The 16,811-nt window shown below is 46.5% G+C and overlaps 1 protein-coding gene across 2 annotated transcripts in view; it reads left to right on the plus strand.

Annotated features, from left to right (window-relative positions):
• The first annotated feature begins 13,036 nt into the window (after positions 1 to 13,036).
• ATRIP (ATR interacting protein) overlaps positions 13,037 to 16,811 on the plus strand; it is a 40,052-nt gene continuing 36,277 nt past the window's right edge. The window contains exons 1-2 of one of the 2 annotated variants that reach the window (XM_014595388.3): positions 13,037 to 13,862; positions 15,515 to 15,597. In XM_014595388.3, coding sequence (XP_014450874.1) covers positions 13,448 to 13,862; positions 15,515 to 15,597 — 498 coding nt within the window. In that variant the 5' untranslated portion in view covers positions 13,037 to 13,447. Of the gene's footprint in view, positions 13,863 to 15,511; positions 15,598 to 16,811 lie in introns of both variants that reach the window. The other variant, XM_014595386.3, reaches the window with a different exon arrangement.

Raw genomic sequence — 16,811 nt, forward strand, 5'->3', positions numbered from 1 at the left:
CAGATTTCAGAGGCCAGTCCTGGCCAGGTAGTAAAAATTAAACAAGTGTCCCAAGCACAGAGGGGGAGGGTGAAATAGCATAAGCTGTGAAATAGCAAGCCCAGACAGACAGGAAAATTGCCCTAAAATAGGTTGGCTTGATTAGTGGAATGACAATGACTATTGTTAACACCTGTGAAGTAAAGAACACTGGGTCATTAACAGGCCAGTGACTCCCTTAGCTGTGTGAATAGTAATACTAGAGCTGTACCATGCCGCCCTGCCTCTGCTTCTGCCTGCAGCAGCACCACTGACTTGAGTGGGGGGAGGGGGAAGCAGTGTCCTGGATTTCACTTCAGATTGTTCCATATGGTCACTATATGTGTGCATCCCCATTCCCTCATCTGTTTTTCTCATATTCACCAGAATCAATGATACTCAGAATATTCTCTGAAATACCGTTACAAAAAATCATACTGTCAAACTGAGCATGGAACCATGCTTCTCTCAGTCACTGATAATTCCATGGCATCTTTTAGTAAAGGTTCTCAGATTTACGAGCAGTTAAGCTTCATAACTGCTTGTGAAGGTAAGTATTATATCCATTATCTATAATAGAGAAAATGAGGCACAGAACCTTGCTGGCTTACTTAACTGGTCAGTAGCAGAGATGGGGGGAAAAAGTCCTAGAATCATAAGTCCCAGTCACCACTTTTGACAGTGTTTTCTCCCCCAGTCTCACATTTCATTTGAGTGATTATAAGGTAAACAGAAAGAATGCTATGACCTTCCACAGGCCAGCTCTGGGATTTTTGCTGAACTTGTGCAGATTATTCCTCATTAGATATAAGGTATCTCAGGCAGGAGATGCTGGAAAAAATTAAGACATCTAAAAATAAGAATCTGCTTTTGCAGTGTTTGGCGCTAGCGTCTTTGGAAAGTGCTCTCCTACATGAAATGAGAATATTTACATAATTGAGAACTCTCATTCAGCTGCAATCTAGAAGTAAGAGGCGCAAAGTTCCTGGACAAGAATTGGTCATAGCAACTATTTGTAAGTAAGTTGTGTATATACAGATGTAGAGTATAGATAGCATCTACATTCACGTTCAAGCTCCAGATTGCTAGTGAGCGATAAGATGTATTTTACATTCCTGGGAAATCACTAAACTTCTTTTCTAGTTGATAAAGAATGTCTCAAAGAGGGGCAAGAGGAAGTTGGCAGTTAGCTTTGTTCTTCTTTGTATGTGGGAGGGAGGGCAGTACACAGACTTGTCAGAAAACTATGTATTAATCTACCCATTGTTCATGCAGACTGACTAACAAACTGAATTGTTTTTAGCAAAATGACAGAGTCTTGGTCACAAACTAGAAGCCTTGATGCACAAGAATAGATTTTCGCTAATCTGGCAAATAAACAGGCTGTCTGCAAAGAGCCTATTTTTTCTATTAGTTATCCTGCTTCTGGTATGCTGCATGATTGGCTGGTACTGGGATCTCTACAGCAGGGATGGGCAAAATATGGCCCACAGCCCGCATCTGGCTCACCAGGCCATCCTATGTGGTCTGCAGGGCCCGTCCAAAAAACAGTGATTACTGGCCCAGTGCTGCCCCTCTGAAAGCCCATGGGAGGTGCAAGCTTTCAGAGGTTGAGTGCTACCAGGTTGAGTGGGCTCTGTGCCTCCTCCTCCATGGGGCTCCCGGCACTCCAGCTGGGAGCCCCACGTGGGGGCATAGAGCATGACGACACACAGCTGGTGAGTGGTGATGGGAGCTCTCACCTGCAGTACTGGGAGCCCCATGTAGAAGCCCGGAGCAGGCCCAGTCCAGCCAGATGGCATGTGGCTCCTAGGAGCGCCAGGAGCTGCATGTGGCAGCACGGAGCCCGCCCAGCCCAATGCCACATGAACTGGACTGGGAGCCATGGGGAGTTGCCCCCCTTCTGGGGGCAAGGGGAGGGACTTCTGGTGGCAAAGGTCAGGGGTTAGGGGCAGGATTTCTGGTCCCAAGATGGTGATTGGGGTTGGGTACCTGTCAAGGGGCACAGCTACTCTCGTGGCCTTCGACAGTTCACCAGAAGTTGTTAAATGGCCCTCCAGCCAAAATATTTGCCCACCCCTGCTCTATAGTCACCCTGTCTGCTCCAGTGCCATAGCAAGGGTGATTAACAGGGTTTCTGGTTTTCTGAGTTTAAAAATCCCAAATTCTTTTCTGTGATTAAAATGAAAACCCACTAAGTATATAGGTATCAGTTGAACACAATGTTTTATTGATATATTTACAATTTTAAAGTAATTTGGAAGCCTACCAGTGCTTCAGTCATTATAATAAAATACATTATAAATACCTATATATTTTGGCATTTCATTATGGGTTTTTTATTATGGAAAATCAGAGCTCCCCCTGCTGCCTTTGCTCACCAGGACACGGGTCCAACTGTGGTTGTCCCCCCACATCACCCCACTGCTTTGTGGCACTGAGCAGCTCCAATCCGTTGGTGTCCTGCCCCTGCCTTGCCCCTCACTCCCAAGACATGGCTCCCCAGCCCTGCTGGTGTCCCTAACTCCTGACCCACAGTCTCCTACCCCCACCTGTAACCCCTCACTCACAACCCACAGATCCCTGCTGGTGCCCCTCACTTGACCCACAGCCCCCTGGTCAAGTGCACCTCATTCCTGGCTTGGGGACATGGCTGGGGTCCCTTGAGACCAGTTTCTCTCCTGCCCAGGCAGGGGGTCGGACTTGAAGGTCTACAAGGTCCCTTCCGACCCTACTTCTATGATTCCCAACCCACAGCCCCCACAGCCCTGCTGATACCCCAGTGTGTGGGGAAGGGGGGCGTGAGCACAGGCAATGCATGGGAGAGTGTGGGGTAACATTTCCCCCCCCCATATTTCTGCACCCACAGCAGAGCACAGAGCTGTAGCAGGGCTGGACTTGTTCTGAGCAGGAGCCACCTCCTCAGTCCAGCAAGGGGGACCTGGTGTGAGAGGGAGTGCTGATGCCATGTCACTTTGGCCACTAATTAATTCCAGCCTCCAAGGGGAAACCTATGGCAAATGGAAAACCTGGATCCCGTGTGATGAGGCCTTTCCAGATAAAACAGGGTGGTGCTTTGTACACTGTATAGCAGTACCTCTCTGAATATTCTATGAGCTCTGCATAGGAGAGCCCATTATTTGCCTTGTCCAGTGGGACATGTGGGTATCCCATGATTGCATCTTTCCCATGGCTTTCTGAAGTTGCTGAGAGTTTCTCCAGGCTTGAAACAGACCACCCCCTTAGTAGGTAGCTGCTCGCTGAACTAGATAATGGAGGTGCACACATCATACATTACTCTTTATGGGAAAGGCTGGAGTGATACAGGAACAGTCAGAAGAGACGTACAAATCCTTCTCTATTCCTAGAATGTGGGCACTTGCATGTCTAGTTGAGGAAACAGTATCACCCCTGGACATTGGTCAAGTCAGTCAGGGGTAAATGCTAGCTACATTTTAGTCTACTAGTAAGGGCAATTGGATTTGGCCCTATATCTGTCCATGCCATATACAGTTTGAAGAACTGGGGAAAATTAAGAAAGGCCTTACTTTCAGTTGAATCATTGAAATAGGTACTCTTCATCTGATCTCAAAAAGATTTATTATAGCTTCTACTAAGGATGGTAACATAGGGCTTGATTTGTTACTTTCATGTAAGGCACAGATTATACTTTCAAGCACATTTTCTCCCTTATAAGAAGGGATCTACCAAAATCGAGGCAGCTGCTGGCATAACTCATGGGGAGACTGGGGCTAGGCAGTCATTTTCACAGGCCAAGCACAGTGTTCCCCCTCCCCACCTCTGATTGGCCAAGGAACCCTGGAAATCCTGCCCCTCCCTGCAGATGGCCAGAGGGCCCCAAACCATCACTTGCTAATAATGTCAATTAATGGCTTCCACAGGCTTAATCCCCTGATTAAGTCTGTGGAAGCCCTTGATGTGTTATTAAGCAATCTTAGTGGTCATTAATAGCTTCTGCAGGTTTGATCAAGCCCATGGAAGCCATTAATGGTCATTTAAAATCTTTAATAACACATCAGTTAATGGCTTCTGTGGGTTTGATCAGGCAATTAGGCCTGCAGAAGCCATTAATTGATGCATTATTAAGAATTCTAAGCAATTAAGATCTAAAATGAAATACAGTATCTTAATAAAATAAAGAAATGTACACTGTGAATTGCAAGTAATAACAACTACGTACACTTTATTAACTAATACCAACAATATACACTTTAAACAAGGACATTATAAAAGGAGTTTGCTGAAACTGAATGCTAACCTTGAGGCAGGCAGCTCATGCTGTGTATTAAATGTGAATATGCTGCACACAGACACAGTAGCTGCAGACATTCTCTGTCTCTGTGGGGTGAATACTTGTCCATACACTGAGATGGCATGCTCAGTGTCCACCAAGTTCATTGGAATGGTAAGGCAGTGTCTTGCCAGGGCATAAAGATATGGAAACTGGTCAGAGTCCCAGAACATAGCATGGACACAGGCATCTTTGATGAAGTTTACATAAGCAGCATGTTCATTGCCATGTTGTTTCCCCCATCTCGGGGTTGCTTTCAGTAGATGATGGTCAAAACTTAGCAGACACCTGGTTGGTGTCCAAAATGTGAACATCACTAAGGAAGGGTGCAGCTGGTTTTCTGAACTGTTGTGGCAGTGATGGGTTGTACCTATAGTACTGATTCAGCCTCACAGCTCGTGCCTGGAACAGATCCCTTCTGCACTAGTTTTTATGAGGACAGCTGGACAATTCTTGCAATGCCATCTTCAACCCAGTTTATCAAATCCATCCCCCTCTGTGTGTGGTGGATCACAGCCTGCTGGCCTTCAAACCACATCAGTAGCTTCATTAACCACATGGCATTGTCAGCCACAAACATCACTTGATCTTAAAAGTTGCCTCATCTTAAGAGATTGCGAAGCTTAAGCATGCACTGTGTGCTGGGTGTGATTTACAGCTCCTCACTCTCAAACTGCTGGTAGTACTCCATGTGCTTGGTGTGGTAATGGACTGTGTTGAAACATGAATTGCACTGTGTGAACACAGGCTCTGGTGGCAGCAGCACAGTGTCATGTGAGTCCTCACTTTGACTGGTGATGGACTCCTTGTACCAGACCTTATGACCTGAACAGGGCTTGAAAGCTTTCCTGAAAGAATATACCAGGCTATCCACCTCGGGGAACTGCGTGCACCAGATGTCACTTATTAAAGACAGAGTGTGCACATTGCAGATGACATAACCAGCGTTCAGTAGCATTCCTTGGAGCCCATCAGAGGAAGTTTAGGTTAGTTATTAGGAAAAACTTTCTTACTAGGAGGATAGTAAAACACTGAAACAGGTTACCTGGAGGGGTTGTAGACTCTCCATCCTTGGAGATTTTTAAGGCCCAGCTAGACAAAGCATTGGCTTGGATGATCTAGTTGGGGATGGTCCTGCTTTGAGTTAGGAGGTTGGATTGGTGACCTCCTGAGTTCCCTTCCTACCCTAATTTTCTATGGGAGTTTATAGATGTGCTTTGGGAGCAAGGGGTGAGGACACTTTAATTAGAGTGGTTCTGAAAGCACCTCTCACCTTGCCAAGATGCTTTCTGTGGTCCTTTTAAACAGGGAGGACATAGTCTCTAGCTTCTTGCTCTGACATTCAGCCTCTGTAGCAGCCTTCCTTTTCATGTGTGCCTTGGACTCCAAGTGCTGAAATATGCTGGTTTTCCTGGACACATCCAAAATTACATTGCAGGAGGTACAGAAGAATCTGTCTCCATCTATGTGCAAGGTCCCTGCAGGATACTGCCTTGAAAGGTTCGGTGCTGAAATGTAGTTGGCCATCTTAGAGGATTTCTTTTTAGCAGACAAGCTGAATAAGAATCCTCCTCAGACAGGAGTATGCATGCTGCAGGAGCATAACTGTGGGCACTTTAACAGCTGGCATCAAAACCCTCCCGCTTCATCTGATTGGCTCCTGAACTGAGCCTACATCAGGGGCTCAGCCTCTGTTTTTTCCCTCTCCCTCCTCTTCCCTCCCACCCCATGCTTCAGGGCACAAGGGTTTCCCACTCTTTTCTCTACTTGCAACTGTTTTATTTTTATTTTTTTTGTACGCAGCAATGCTGTGCTTTTTTGTAGGGCCTGCCTGAAATCGTGGTTTCTGTGAAAATTGCAAGATTGTCATTTTGGTAAATCCCTACTTACAAAAGTGCACTTATCCAAATGTGTAGTTGTTTTACCATACAGGGACAGACCACAGGTCCATCTAGCCTAGTTCCCTGTTCTTCAGTGTCAGAGAGTGGATTGCTAAGGGGGAAGAGTATATATGCAGGGCCTATCTGGACTGAGATGTTACTTGCCCTGCTTTGCTTACATCAGGGGTGTTAAACATGGCCCACAGGCCAGATCCAGGCATGGAGCTGTGTCATCTAGCCCAAAGAGCTCCTGGAGGGGACAGGAATTTGTGGATGGGGTAAGCATGAGGGGAGGCAGGGCTGGCCAATGAATTTTGGGGTACAGTGTTAGGGTAGCTTGTCATATTTAGCTTTAGTTGAACCTGCTTGAATAGTTAATTATAGTATTATTTGAACTTTTCTTTTATATTCAGCTTTATTTAGCCATTGCTTAAGTTTCTGTATAACCTCATTATTATTTGAGCTTTTCTTTTGCTCATGTTAGTACTATCAGCTACCCTTGATCTTGCTTTTACAGGCAGCTTATGTTCCAGAGTTATCAACATAGGTGTGTATATTATGAGCCTTGTTACTAGCTCAGACTAACTAAACTTGGCACTAACCAACTAAAATAGAGGGATGACATGATTGGATATGTTAATGAAAGGTGATAAGGGGGGACCAATTGGAGAGTACCCAACTGCAGAGCCCCTGGGATTTCTGGAGTTGATAGACAGACCGAATTACGAGTCCAGGGCATGCCCGAATTAAGACACTGGTAAAAGACCAAATTAAGATATGTGCATATGATGGGTTTGTTGGGACAAAGGAATATGCTGACAGGATAAAAACATGAACAGTAGGATGATCACAGGGAAACCAATCAATGTTACCTGGAAATGAAGAGTCATCAGAGGAGTCAAGTTAAAGAAAAAGCGTAAAAGGGGGGTGTGATGAGGTCCATCCCTGGGCCTGTCTAACATAGGCCTAGCCCTCTGTCCCTAGGCTACCCACCCCCCTCTCACCTGCCATGCCTTGATGGAACAATAATTATGATGTTACTTAGGTGGGAGGATGCCCATTTACTACCCCAACCCTAGGGGTCAATATCCAGTGCTCCAGACCTCCCCTACACAGTGGCCCACACCTCACAGATGGTATATAAATGTTGACCTGGGCCCTAGGGCTCTGGGTCTGCTCGATCCCTGTTGCCACGCCCCTTGGTGCTGCACCCCCCTGGTGCTGGGGTCTGCCCACCCCCTGTCAGTGTGCCCCTTGGCAGTGGAGTCTTCCCTGTCTCTATGCCCCCTGGACACATTAGGACATAATAGAAGTCCTACAAGCCATATTCTGGCTCCTTAAAACCCCCAAACTGCCCCTTGAGTATTGAGTACCTCCCAGCTCTGGGTACGTTGTAGAGTCCTGGAGCCTCATTACCATAGCAACAGTTCAGCCAGCAGCCACACATTCCTGGATAGTTCTGCCATGCAGGAGCTCTCTTCCCTTGGCTACTTGCCAGAGACTTCCTTCTGTCAGCCTTGGCCTTGGGGTTTATATGTGCCCAGAGGTCTATCCCCTTCCTGTCCGCTGACCAGTTTAGGTGGTTGGGCTATTAACCCCTACCCTCCTGGTGCTTGGTGTTCCTATAGACTCAGGTCTTAAAGGGGCAGCCCTGCCTCCTAGTAACAGGGCTAGGATTCCCTTTTACATGGGACAAGGAAGTTGGGTGTGTGTTGTTGTCCAACAACATCTGGACTAAAAAACAGTCAGTACCCATAGATGACCAGCCTCTACTTTCAGGAACTGATTGGCCACCTTTTTGTGAAGTGGAATAACATCTGGGATTCTGAGACACCACTGAACTAAGTATTTTTCTGTCTCTGTGTAGAAACTATTAGTACATTTAATGCATTAATAAAGTTAGATCTTAGTTAAGTTGAATGGTGTGAGACATATTCTGTGTTTGCTCTGGGTTGATTATGCTTTAGTGATCCTTTAGCATCATGGGTGCATGACAGCAGAGAGGGTATGTTAACCCCCGCAGCTCCTTGGTTCACCACCAGCTGGATCCAGCTCACAAGGAGTCCCACAGTTCAGCTCTGGCTTGGTGGGGGGCAAACAAGTTTGACACCCCTACCTTCTAGCTCCCAGCATTTAGAAGCTATTCAGTTCATTCATGAAAGGGCTGTGAAAAAGGAATATTTTGTCTATTCAGGAGAAACAACTGAGGGAATCCTAGAAAAGTATCATTCCTTCTTACTGGCTATGGGAGCACAACTACTCCTGCCTCACCACTTCCACCACCAGACTGTCACTCCAGGAAGGAGTCTATTTTAACATCTTATCATCACCTAGTTTCCAGTGAGGTACTCCAACTTCTTCAGGATGTACTAATGCAACTTTGCTCTGGCACTGAAAAGTATTGCCTTTCTCCGGGGTGTGATCATGTCATGTAAGTCACATTGCCATTACAGTTGACAAGGTCAAGACAGCACTATCTTCTCCAGCAGTAGGAGAGCATAGCATGATGGGCTATTTCCCAATGCAGCGTACAGTGCTTGGCCATCACTTAAGAGGGTTGTGTCTTTGAAAGAGGTGGAGGACTGCAAAATAGGGAAGATTGTTTGGATCATCAGCAACTGGGAGACCACCATGGTCCAACACTCTCTAACCAACCCTCAACTATCCAGGGAGAATCCCAAGGGCTGGTGTGGTGTGGGTGCTAAGGTGTATGGTTGACAATTCAGAGATTGCAAGACATGAAAAAGAAAGGAGAGAGTCCCAGAACAGCACAAATGAGGATCATCCCCAAGGACACTTTGGAGGTCACCACAGGTACCTTGAGGGTTTGGGGGGTGACAAATGGACAGGGATACCCATCTCAGAACCTTGGGGCACACGTACTAATCATGTTTGATAGAGGCTGTTGAGATGGAAAGCCTAACATGTATAGGCCTCTAAATCACTGTAGAGAATTGCAAAGGCAGCAGAGGAAATTACTAGAAATGCAAGATAATACAGGTGCAATTCATACAGCACCTAGGATGGGGTCCTGGTCCATAACTGGTTCAATAGGAATATAAATAATTAATTACAGTTAATGACAAACATCCTACTGTTGGGAGTTAATTATCAATTTAGTCTCCAATTATCTAACCCTGCCCAAACAGCGGTTCTCTGTCAATTAACCCTCTGAAAGGTGGGGTAGTTCTTTGCCCAAAGCATATCTAATCACCACTTTTATTAAATAAATAACTCAGAGAATTGTTAAAAGTATACAAACAAGACAGTTTATTATAAAACTAACAAGAACAGGTTAGTCACAGAAATATACTTAGTCTTCTATACAAATCCTAACCCAACAATATCTTATCACAACAACGACAATAAAAAGGACTAAACTTTATTATAAGGGACAGGGGAACTTTATTTAGTTCTGCTCCGGTCACTGGGGTAGAGATGACTGCACCTCAGGCAGTGGCTTCTAATCTTCTTCAGACACGCACCAAGAAGAACCCCAATAACCCAGAAGAGAAGAACAGAATAGGGTAATGATTACGGATCAGAGCAGAGGGCTGCTACTTACACACCTGGAGGGAAGAGCCTGGGGAGCCAACCCTTTCTGCTCTGGTAGCAAACAAAGGATCTCCCATGGCGACTGGGCCCAGGAACCTCCGCGGCTCACACAGTGGATCCGTCACTCAGCCTCTCCGTGTGTGTCTCTCTCTCTCTCTCTCTCTCTCTCTCTCTTTCCTGCCAACAAGCACCCTGACTTCTTTCAGTCCAAAACACTCAGTCAGACTCCAATCACACACACACACACACACACACCTCACACCATTTCTGTCCATTAAAGCCCTTTATAAGGGTAGTGCACCTGGCACGCCAGGGCTCTACAAACGGCACATGGGTGTGCCCACAGCATATTCCAGGGCCTCTTGAGGGTGGGTCAGATAAAGGTCATCTGCTGACCTACTTAACATACAACTAAATGAGCCAAGCCCCGATTTCCACCATTACACCACTGTGTCATTCATGGTGTGAAATCATACTTATAGAAAATTATACAATAACAACAATGGTGTACCCTTCACTGCACACTTACCACTGAAGTATACTGTTAAGTGCATCCCACCACAAAATGAGTTGACACAAGACACTGGTCAACAAATACTCAAAATACTAACTATTGTGACATTCCTAGGCTCCAACTTTTATTTTTGCTAGGCAGGGGCTTAAGATGATGCTCCCTCTCCCATAATGGCATGGCTGAAGCAGAGGTGAGCAGTCTGTGGGGGACCAGGGACAGATGAGGACGGCCCACTGTCAGCTTGCAGCTGCCCACCCTGCTGCCTTCCTCACAGGAGCTCCATGCCAGCCGCACCAACATGACGAGGTGCCCCCTGCCAGCTCATCAGCACCAGGGGGCACAACTCTGTGCCACTACTTTGGCTGCTGCTGCTGGGCAGGCAGGGGGTGCCTCACCACAGTGGTGTGGCCAGTGTGGGGCTCCTGGGGGGAAGGCAGTAGGGCGGGAGCCCCAAAGCTGCAGCGGCCAGGCTGCATCCACCCCTGCCTCATGCACAAATCTGGGGGGGTATGTGCCCCCCACATTCTTCCTTCCTCAGGAGTGCATCAGCAGCAGAAAGCACCCCTTTCTCCCCAGTGATGAGCCACCCCTGGCTCTCTCACTCCCTGCCCCAGGCCCCAGGTATTGCCCTGGCTGGACAACACCCCTGGCCAGGCAGTTCCCCTACGCCCAGCCCCTCCCTCACTGTGGGGGCCTCAGTCTGTTCCACTCCCACCCCACAGACTTCCCCGCAGGCAGCTGGGGGAAGCTGCTCTCCACTGTTGCCTGGGGCTGTATTCCTGGTCACATGCATGTGGACCCCCTTGAGTCTCACCCCACAGCCCCCCGCAGGCTGGAACTCTGCCAGCCTGCAAGGGAAAACCTGCTGTTTTCCATGTTTTTCCACAGTGAAATGAAAACTCAGATCCCTGTACAATACTGGGAATCTGGGATAAATGCTGCCCCTGAGTCATGTAGCTGAGGACTGGGACTTGATGTTCCCATTTCAGGACTGTCCTGCCCAATTAGGGATGGGCGGTTACCCTACCCTCTTCTCAATGGGGGCCAGGGCCCTTGGGCCCCAATGTACTCGGCACCTATGGTGTCACTGCAACATTGCCATTCATTACTGTATTGTACCAAGGCAATGCAGTATCATGACACTACATCATGGTACTGAAACATCAGGACACAATGGCAGGACATTCCAATGTGCTCTGCTAAATTAGCTGTCACAGCACCATGATATTGCTTAGGCTGTGATGTTACCTGCTAAGGCAGTGATTCTCAAACAGGGGACTGGGACACTTTGTGATGCCACCAAATCCTTTGAAGGCTGCCGGGAGGTGTAAGGAAGAAAGCAGATTGTTATCAAAAACCCAGTACTGTTTGATTGTTTGAGAGAGACGAGACTACAGCCCGTCTATGATCAGGACTTCTTTACAAGCTTAGACACAGAATTCAGGAACAGTTACAAGTCCCTTAGAGATTACCTTTTTTTATACCAAATCAAGATACAATCTGACTTCCCAATTATCTCACATTCCTTTTTACCAGGTATGGTATTACTACCACCCTAGTTAGAACAAGAGACAACAGATGCTTCTATAATCCAACCTTTTATTCATTACACCCCAAAGCATAAGGTAAGCAATTATCTCTATGCCTATCTACCTACCTGCAACTGCACAATAGCCTTATCTTCTATACTGGGGGGAGATGCCGGGAGGAAGAGGAAGGTGCCATGCAGGCTTGCAGCAGGCAGTCTTGAACTTGCTGAGGTCTTTCCTAAAATTTCTGTTTATACCCAATATGTATACATTGCTCATTTAAATATTCTGGCTGGTGTTATTGTGTGGACTTGGAAGATGCCAACTAGCTGGGGTCTGGGTCCCTGTAAGAGGTGCAGTTTTGGGAGACAACTTCTGGTCTCTCTCTCATCATGTGGGAGCACTACTTGCCACCTTGTGCTCTTTTACTTTGCTGACTATGCCAGTTGAAACCTCTGCAGACATCCAATCCTAGAGAAGCTTTGTGGCCTCCTTTAGCCACACTTCTGCAACCTAGCATAAGTCCCTTGAAAGCAGCTGAGGCTAACAACAGGGTCACAAAGACATATTGTTATTGCAGGAGGATTCCAGCAGACTACAAACAACTCCATCATCATCACAAGGCAAAACATCGCTGGTTCTTCCTTGCTCCTGTTACACTTCTCACAAAAAAACAGTTCATTCCTGGCCCAGCCTAGCACTAGGGGCTTGATAAACAGATTCTTATTCTTTTTCAGGCCACTGCTCATGATTTAAATGCAGCCCAGCTTCAGCACATACACCCCCAGCTCAGGCTTTGCCCGGTCCCGAGTATGCACCGGCCAGTGCACCTGGCAGTCCCGGGCCCACAAGAGAAGCAGAGGCCGAGGCCCACCCGCCCCTCTGCAGAAGGCGACACGGCAGCGCCCGGCATTGCCCAACTCACATAAGCTACCATAGCTCATACGAAAGAGGCTGCGAGCGGAGGCTTCGCCAGGGGCAGGCCGCCGTGCCGCGGCTGCTGGGGTATAAGAGCTCCGTGCTTAAACCACAAGCGGCGCGGCGCGGCGCGGCCCGGCCCGGCCCGGCCCATCTGGCGCAGCGCTTAAGGGCGCCAAAAAGTGCTGGAAGCCTCGCTTCCTTTCATGAGATGCCGTTGCCAATCAGGGACAGCCTCACAAAGCCGCTTCTAACTGCCAATCGTAAAGACTTTTATTACTAACATTTCCCAGACTGCTGTTGTTTGACCTCTGCAGGTCCCGGCCGGAGTGATTCTGCCTGGGGCTTCTCTGATTGGTCAACGAGAAGAAATGGTCGCCGATTGGCTGTGCTGGCTGGCGGGTCTCGCGTATTGCGCGGGTCGGGAAGCTGCTCCAGTGCTGGCAGCGGTGGCTGGTTCTGCTCCAGGGGAGCAGCGCTCCCCGACCGTCTGCCTGCGGAGGGGCCGTGACTTGGCCGAGGGCGCACACGACGCATCCCGGGCTACCTGTCCCGACTGGCAGGAGCCAGCACTCTGAGCCCCGTCCAGTCTGCGAGGCTGGGCCCCGCCGGGCTCCTGCGGCGCGGCCGCTGCCCGACGCTCAGCGGCCCTTGTCCTGCGGCTCCGCGTCTGTGGCAGGCTGCGCCGAGCGTTGGCTCTGCAGGCAGGTGCCGGGACAGCATGGCCTTGAGCCGCTCGTCTGGAAACAAGAAGCGGAGCGGCGCCTTCCTCTACGGGGTGGATCCGACGCAGGTTCTCTCGTCACCTTCCACCTGGCAGGGGGCTACCGCCGGGGTCGGCTTCCCACCCAACAAGCGCTACAAAAGTGTTGATGTGGGGATGGCCCAGAAGGCAGAAGATCTCTTTGGTGATAATGATGACTTCACTGCTGCTGACTTGGAAGAAATTGATATAATTGCCTCCCAGGCACTGTCACAAGGCCGGGACTCAAATACCCTTCCTAGTACAAACGTTAAGAAACCGGAGCAGGATGTCAGGCCGTCCTTAATGCTAAACATCATCCATCAGAAGTCTGTGAACGTTAGACCGTGGAACGATGCTTCCAGCGCTGAACAAAATGCCAAAGCCGGGCTTGGTATGTGCAAGCCAGTACGTGGGCCTGTGGCGGGGCAATTGGCACCCCACGTCTTCGTTCCCAGACGTGGGGTGATAAGGCAGAGCTGATAAATCCATTCTAGCTGGGCTACTGAAGGTGTCTGAAAGGAAATAGGCCGTGGAATAGTCTCATTCTTTAATTTCAGCTCAGTAGTAAATGTTACTGTTGACAGTTTCATTTAAATCAATGAAGCCGTTCTTAAATATCAGGACACAAGGGAAAAATGTTTTTCATCGGTTGGGAAATCTCTTCCGGTGCTTTCTCTTTCTTTGTGTGTGTGTTTGGGTAACTCGATGGTACAATTTTTGGAGTTGTCGCCTGCAAGTAAACAATCGGCTAGATAGAAAGCACTACAAAATGTATGGTTCAGTCATGCTGTGACGTAAAGAAAAAAGCTTGAGGGAAGCCATTATGCCAAGTGTGTGTGGCATGGTAATGCTTTACTATAATAAGTACCTGCTTTGTGTATGTAACGTCTTCCATCTAAGGAATTAAGCCAGTAATTCTCTACAAAGGTGTCTTGAGATAATTTCAAGGGTGCCTGGGGGTGCTGTGCAAGTGTTAAATCAGCCCTTCATCCTTTCAAAGTAGGTACAGTACCTTGAATTCCTCTTATTTTTTTCTGTAGGTAAAGTATTTCAGGGAGGACTAGAAGAATCTGTGTTCTTGACTGTTCAACCCAGATATGACAGGTTTTAGGGCATCTCTCTGAGCAGCAGCATGCTGGTCTGTGCTTCATCTTTCTCCATCCCTCTTCCTGACAACTGTGCTGCCTGGTTATGTTTTATTTGTTCTGTGTGTATAGTTTTTGTTGGACTTAGTAAACAGCATTGAAATGTGCAACGAATAACTGTATGGTAAATGACTGACTAGTTACAGCTGAAGAAGGCTAGTTTGAAGTTGCTAGGCAAAATGACCTTAATTGGATTGCATACTTGCATTTTTAATGTAGTTTCTCAATCCTTGTGTCTTGTAAATAGATCCTGTGGTAGTGCATGCATCTAGTTGCAGGTTTACAGCCTAAATTTGCATCCACTTCATATTTTAAATGGGGTGGAGGAAGACCATAGAGAATATTTGGTATTCTGAGTTTTTTCTCTGTGGTAGGAATATGGGCTACCTATCCAAAAGATCATATCTATTGAATTTGGTTCAACATTTGGGTATAGTGTATTTCATGGTGAGATCAGGGGAAAAAATTTTAACAAAAGTAAAACCAAGAGAAATGACTGCATGAATTTAGAAATCTGGTGGAATCAGGCTTTCACACAATCTATTCACACACTTATTGTGTGTTTGGATTACAGACACATGCAGCTGAAAGTGAGATAGTATATACACACTTTTGTTTCTAGACATCTTTTGTTGTATTTGATAAAGTATATTGTGGTATAAATAGCAAAAGAAACAATTTCAAAATCTGATTTAATTTTACAACTTCCAGTATTTCTGTGTGTTCTTGTGAGCCTATATGCATGTTTTAGTAAAGTAACCATGGAAACTGTAAGTATGAACTTCAGGACTAAAATATTAATATGTATGATGATGAATATAAAAATATTGTGATATTAACATTTTATAACCTATATTACTTCAGAGTGAAATTAGTATTACTTCCTCTTTTTCAGTAGGAAATGGCACAGAAGATATTCTGGTTAAAGACACATTTCAATTTGAAGTACTGCAAACACAACATGAAAACCTTAAGGAAAAGGTTAGATACTTTTCTTTCTTTTTCCTAATTGTTTTTTGTACCATTCAGTACAGCATTTTTAAAGTAGTTTTGAGTCTTCTTTAAGTTTTAACTGAAGATCTTTTTAATTTCATTACATTATTCACAAGGGTAGAAGGGCCACCCTTTGTAAAATACATTGGAGCCAAATTGTGCTGAGAGGTATCAATATCTTGAGTTTCCGATATAACATGAAACTACAAGGCACTAATTAATCATGAGTTTCAGTCCAGCCCTTTTACAGTAGAAAACAGAGAATCAAATATTAGTTGGCAGCTCTGTTATGTTGTTTCCCATTAAATCCATATTTCTTACCTGTCCCTTGTCATTCAGAAAATATCTGTTTTGCTTAAGTTCAGGGCTTGAGATCAATGCCATGATCTGATGCCATAAATTTGTCTGTGTATTTACCTCATTATATGTTTGAGAGAGAATGTGAGTCAGAAGTGGATGCATGGTAATTGCCATGAGACTCCCTATGTAGCATAATTCTTGGGACAGTGCACTACTTGCTGTGTCTGTTCTAAGATGAGTTGATGAGAGCTGCTTGACTGCCTTATTGCAGCTATCTGCATGTTACTAGGGCAGGATGAACCCAGCAGAGGATATAAACTACATTTCCCTTTGTGCATTGAATGCTTAACCAAGGAAAGACATATTATTACAGGGGGAAGAATAATCTGAGAAGAGTATAAGAGGTGTCAGGGGGACCCAGTCTGTGTTTTGATAGACCTAGTACAGGGGTGGGCAATTTTTTGGCTGGAGGGCTGCTTAACAAGTTTTGATGAGTTGTCAGGGGCTGCATGGGTAGCCCCATCCCTTAACAATTGTCCCACCCCCTGGTTGCCATATTGGGAGCAAAGGTCTCACCCCCTAACTCCTGACCTTTGCCACTGGAAATCCATCCTGTTACCTCTTTCCCCTCCCCCCCCCCAGTACTCCTTTTGGGACGGTGGGGGTGGTACTATCTTGGAATCAGAAAGAAACCAAACCATACACTAGAAGTCAAACACCTGCTATAACATATTTTAATTTTATTACAAAAAATATTTGCTATGATTTGTGTTTGTGTAATGTATATAGAAGGGATTGCATAGTAACTCAGAAATAAAGTCTCGCTCTTACATTGTGTGTGTGTGTGGTAAGATGGAGGGTGTAGGGGGATTTGTGTGGGGGACATAGAGTATATTTGGGTG

Source organism: Alligator mississippiensis, chromosome 12 (genome assembly GCF_030867095.1).
Source record: "Alligator mississippiensis isolate rAllMis1 chromosome 12, rAllMis1, whole genome shotgun sequence".
Classification (NCBI taxonomy): domain Eukaryota; kingdom Metazoa; phylum Chordata; order Crocodylia; family Alligatoridae; genus Alligator; species Alligator mississippiensis.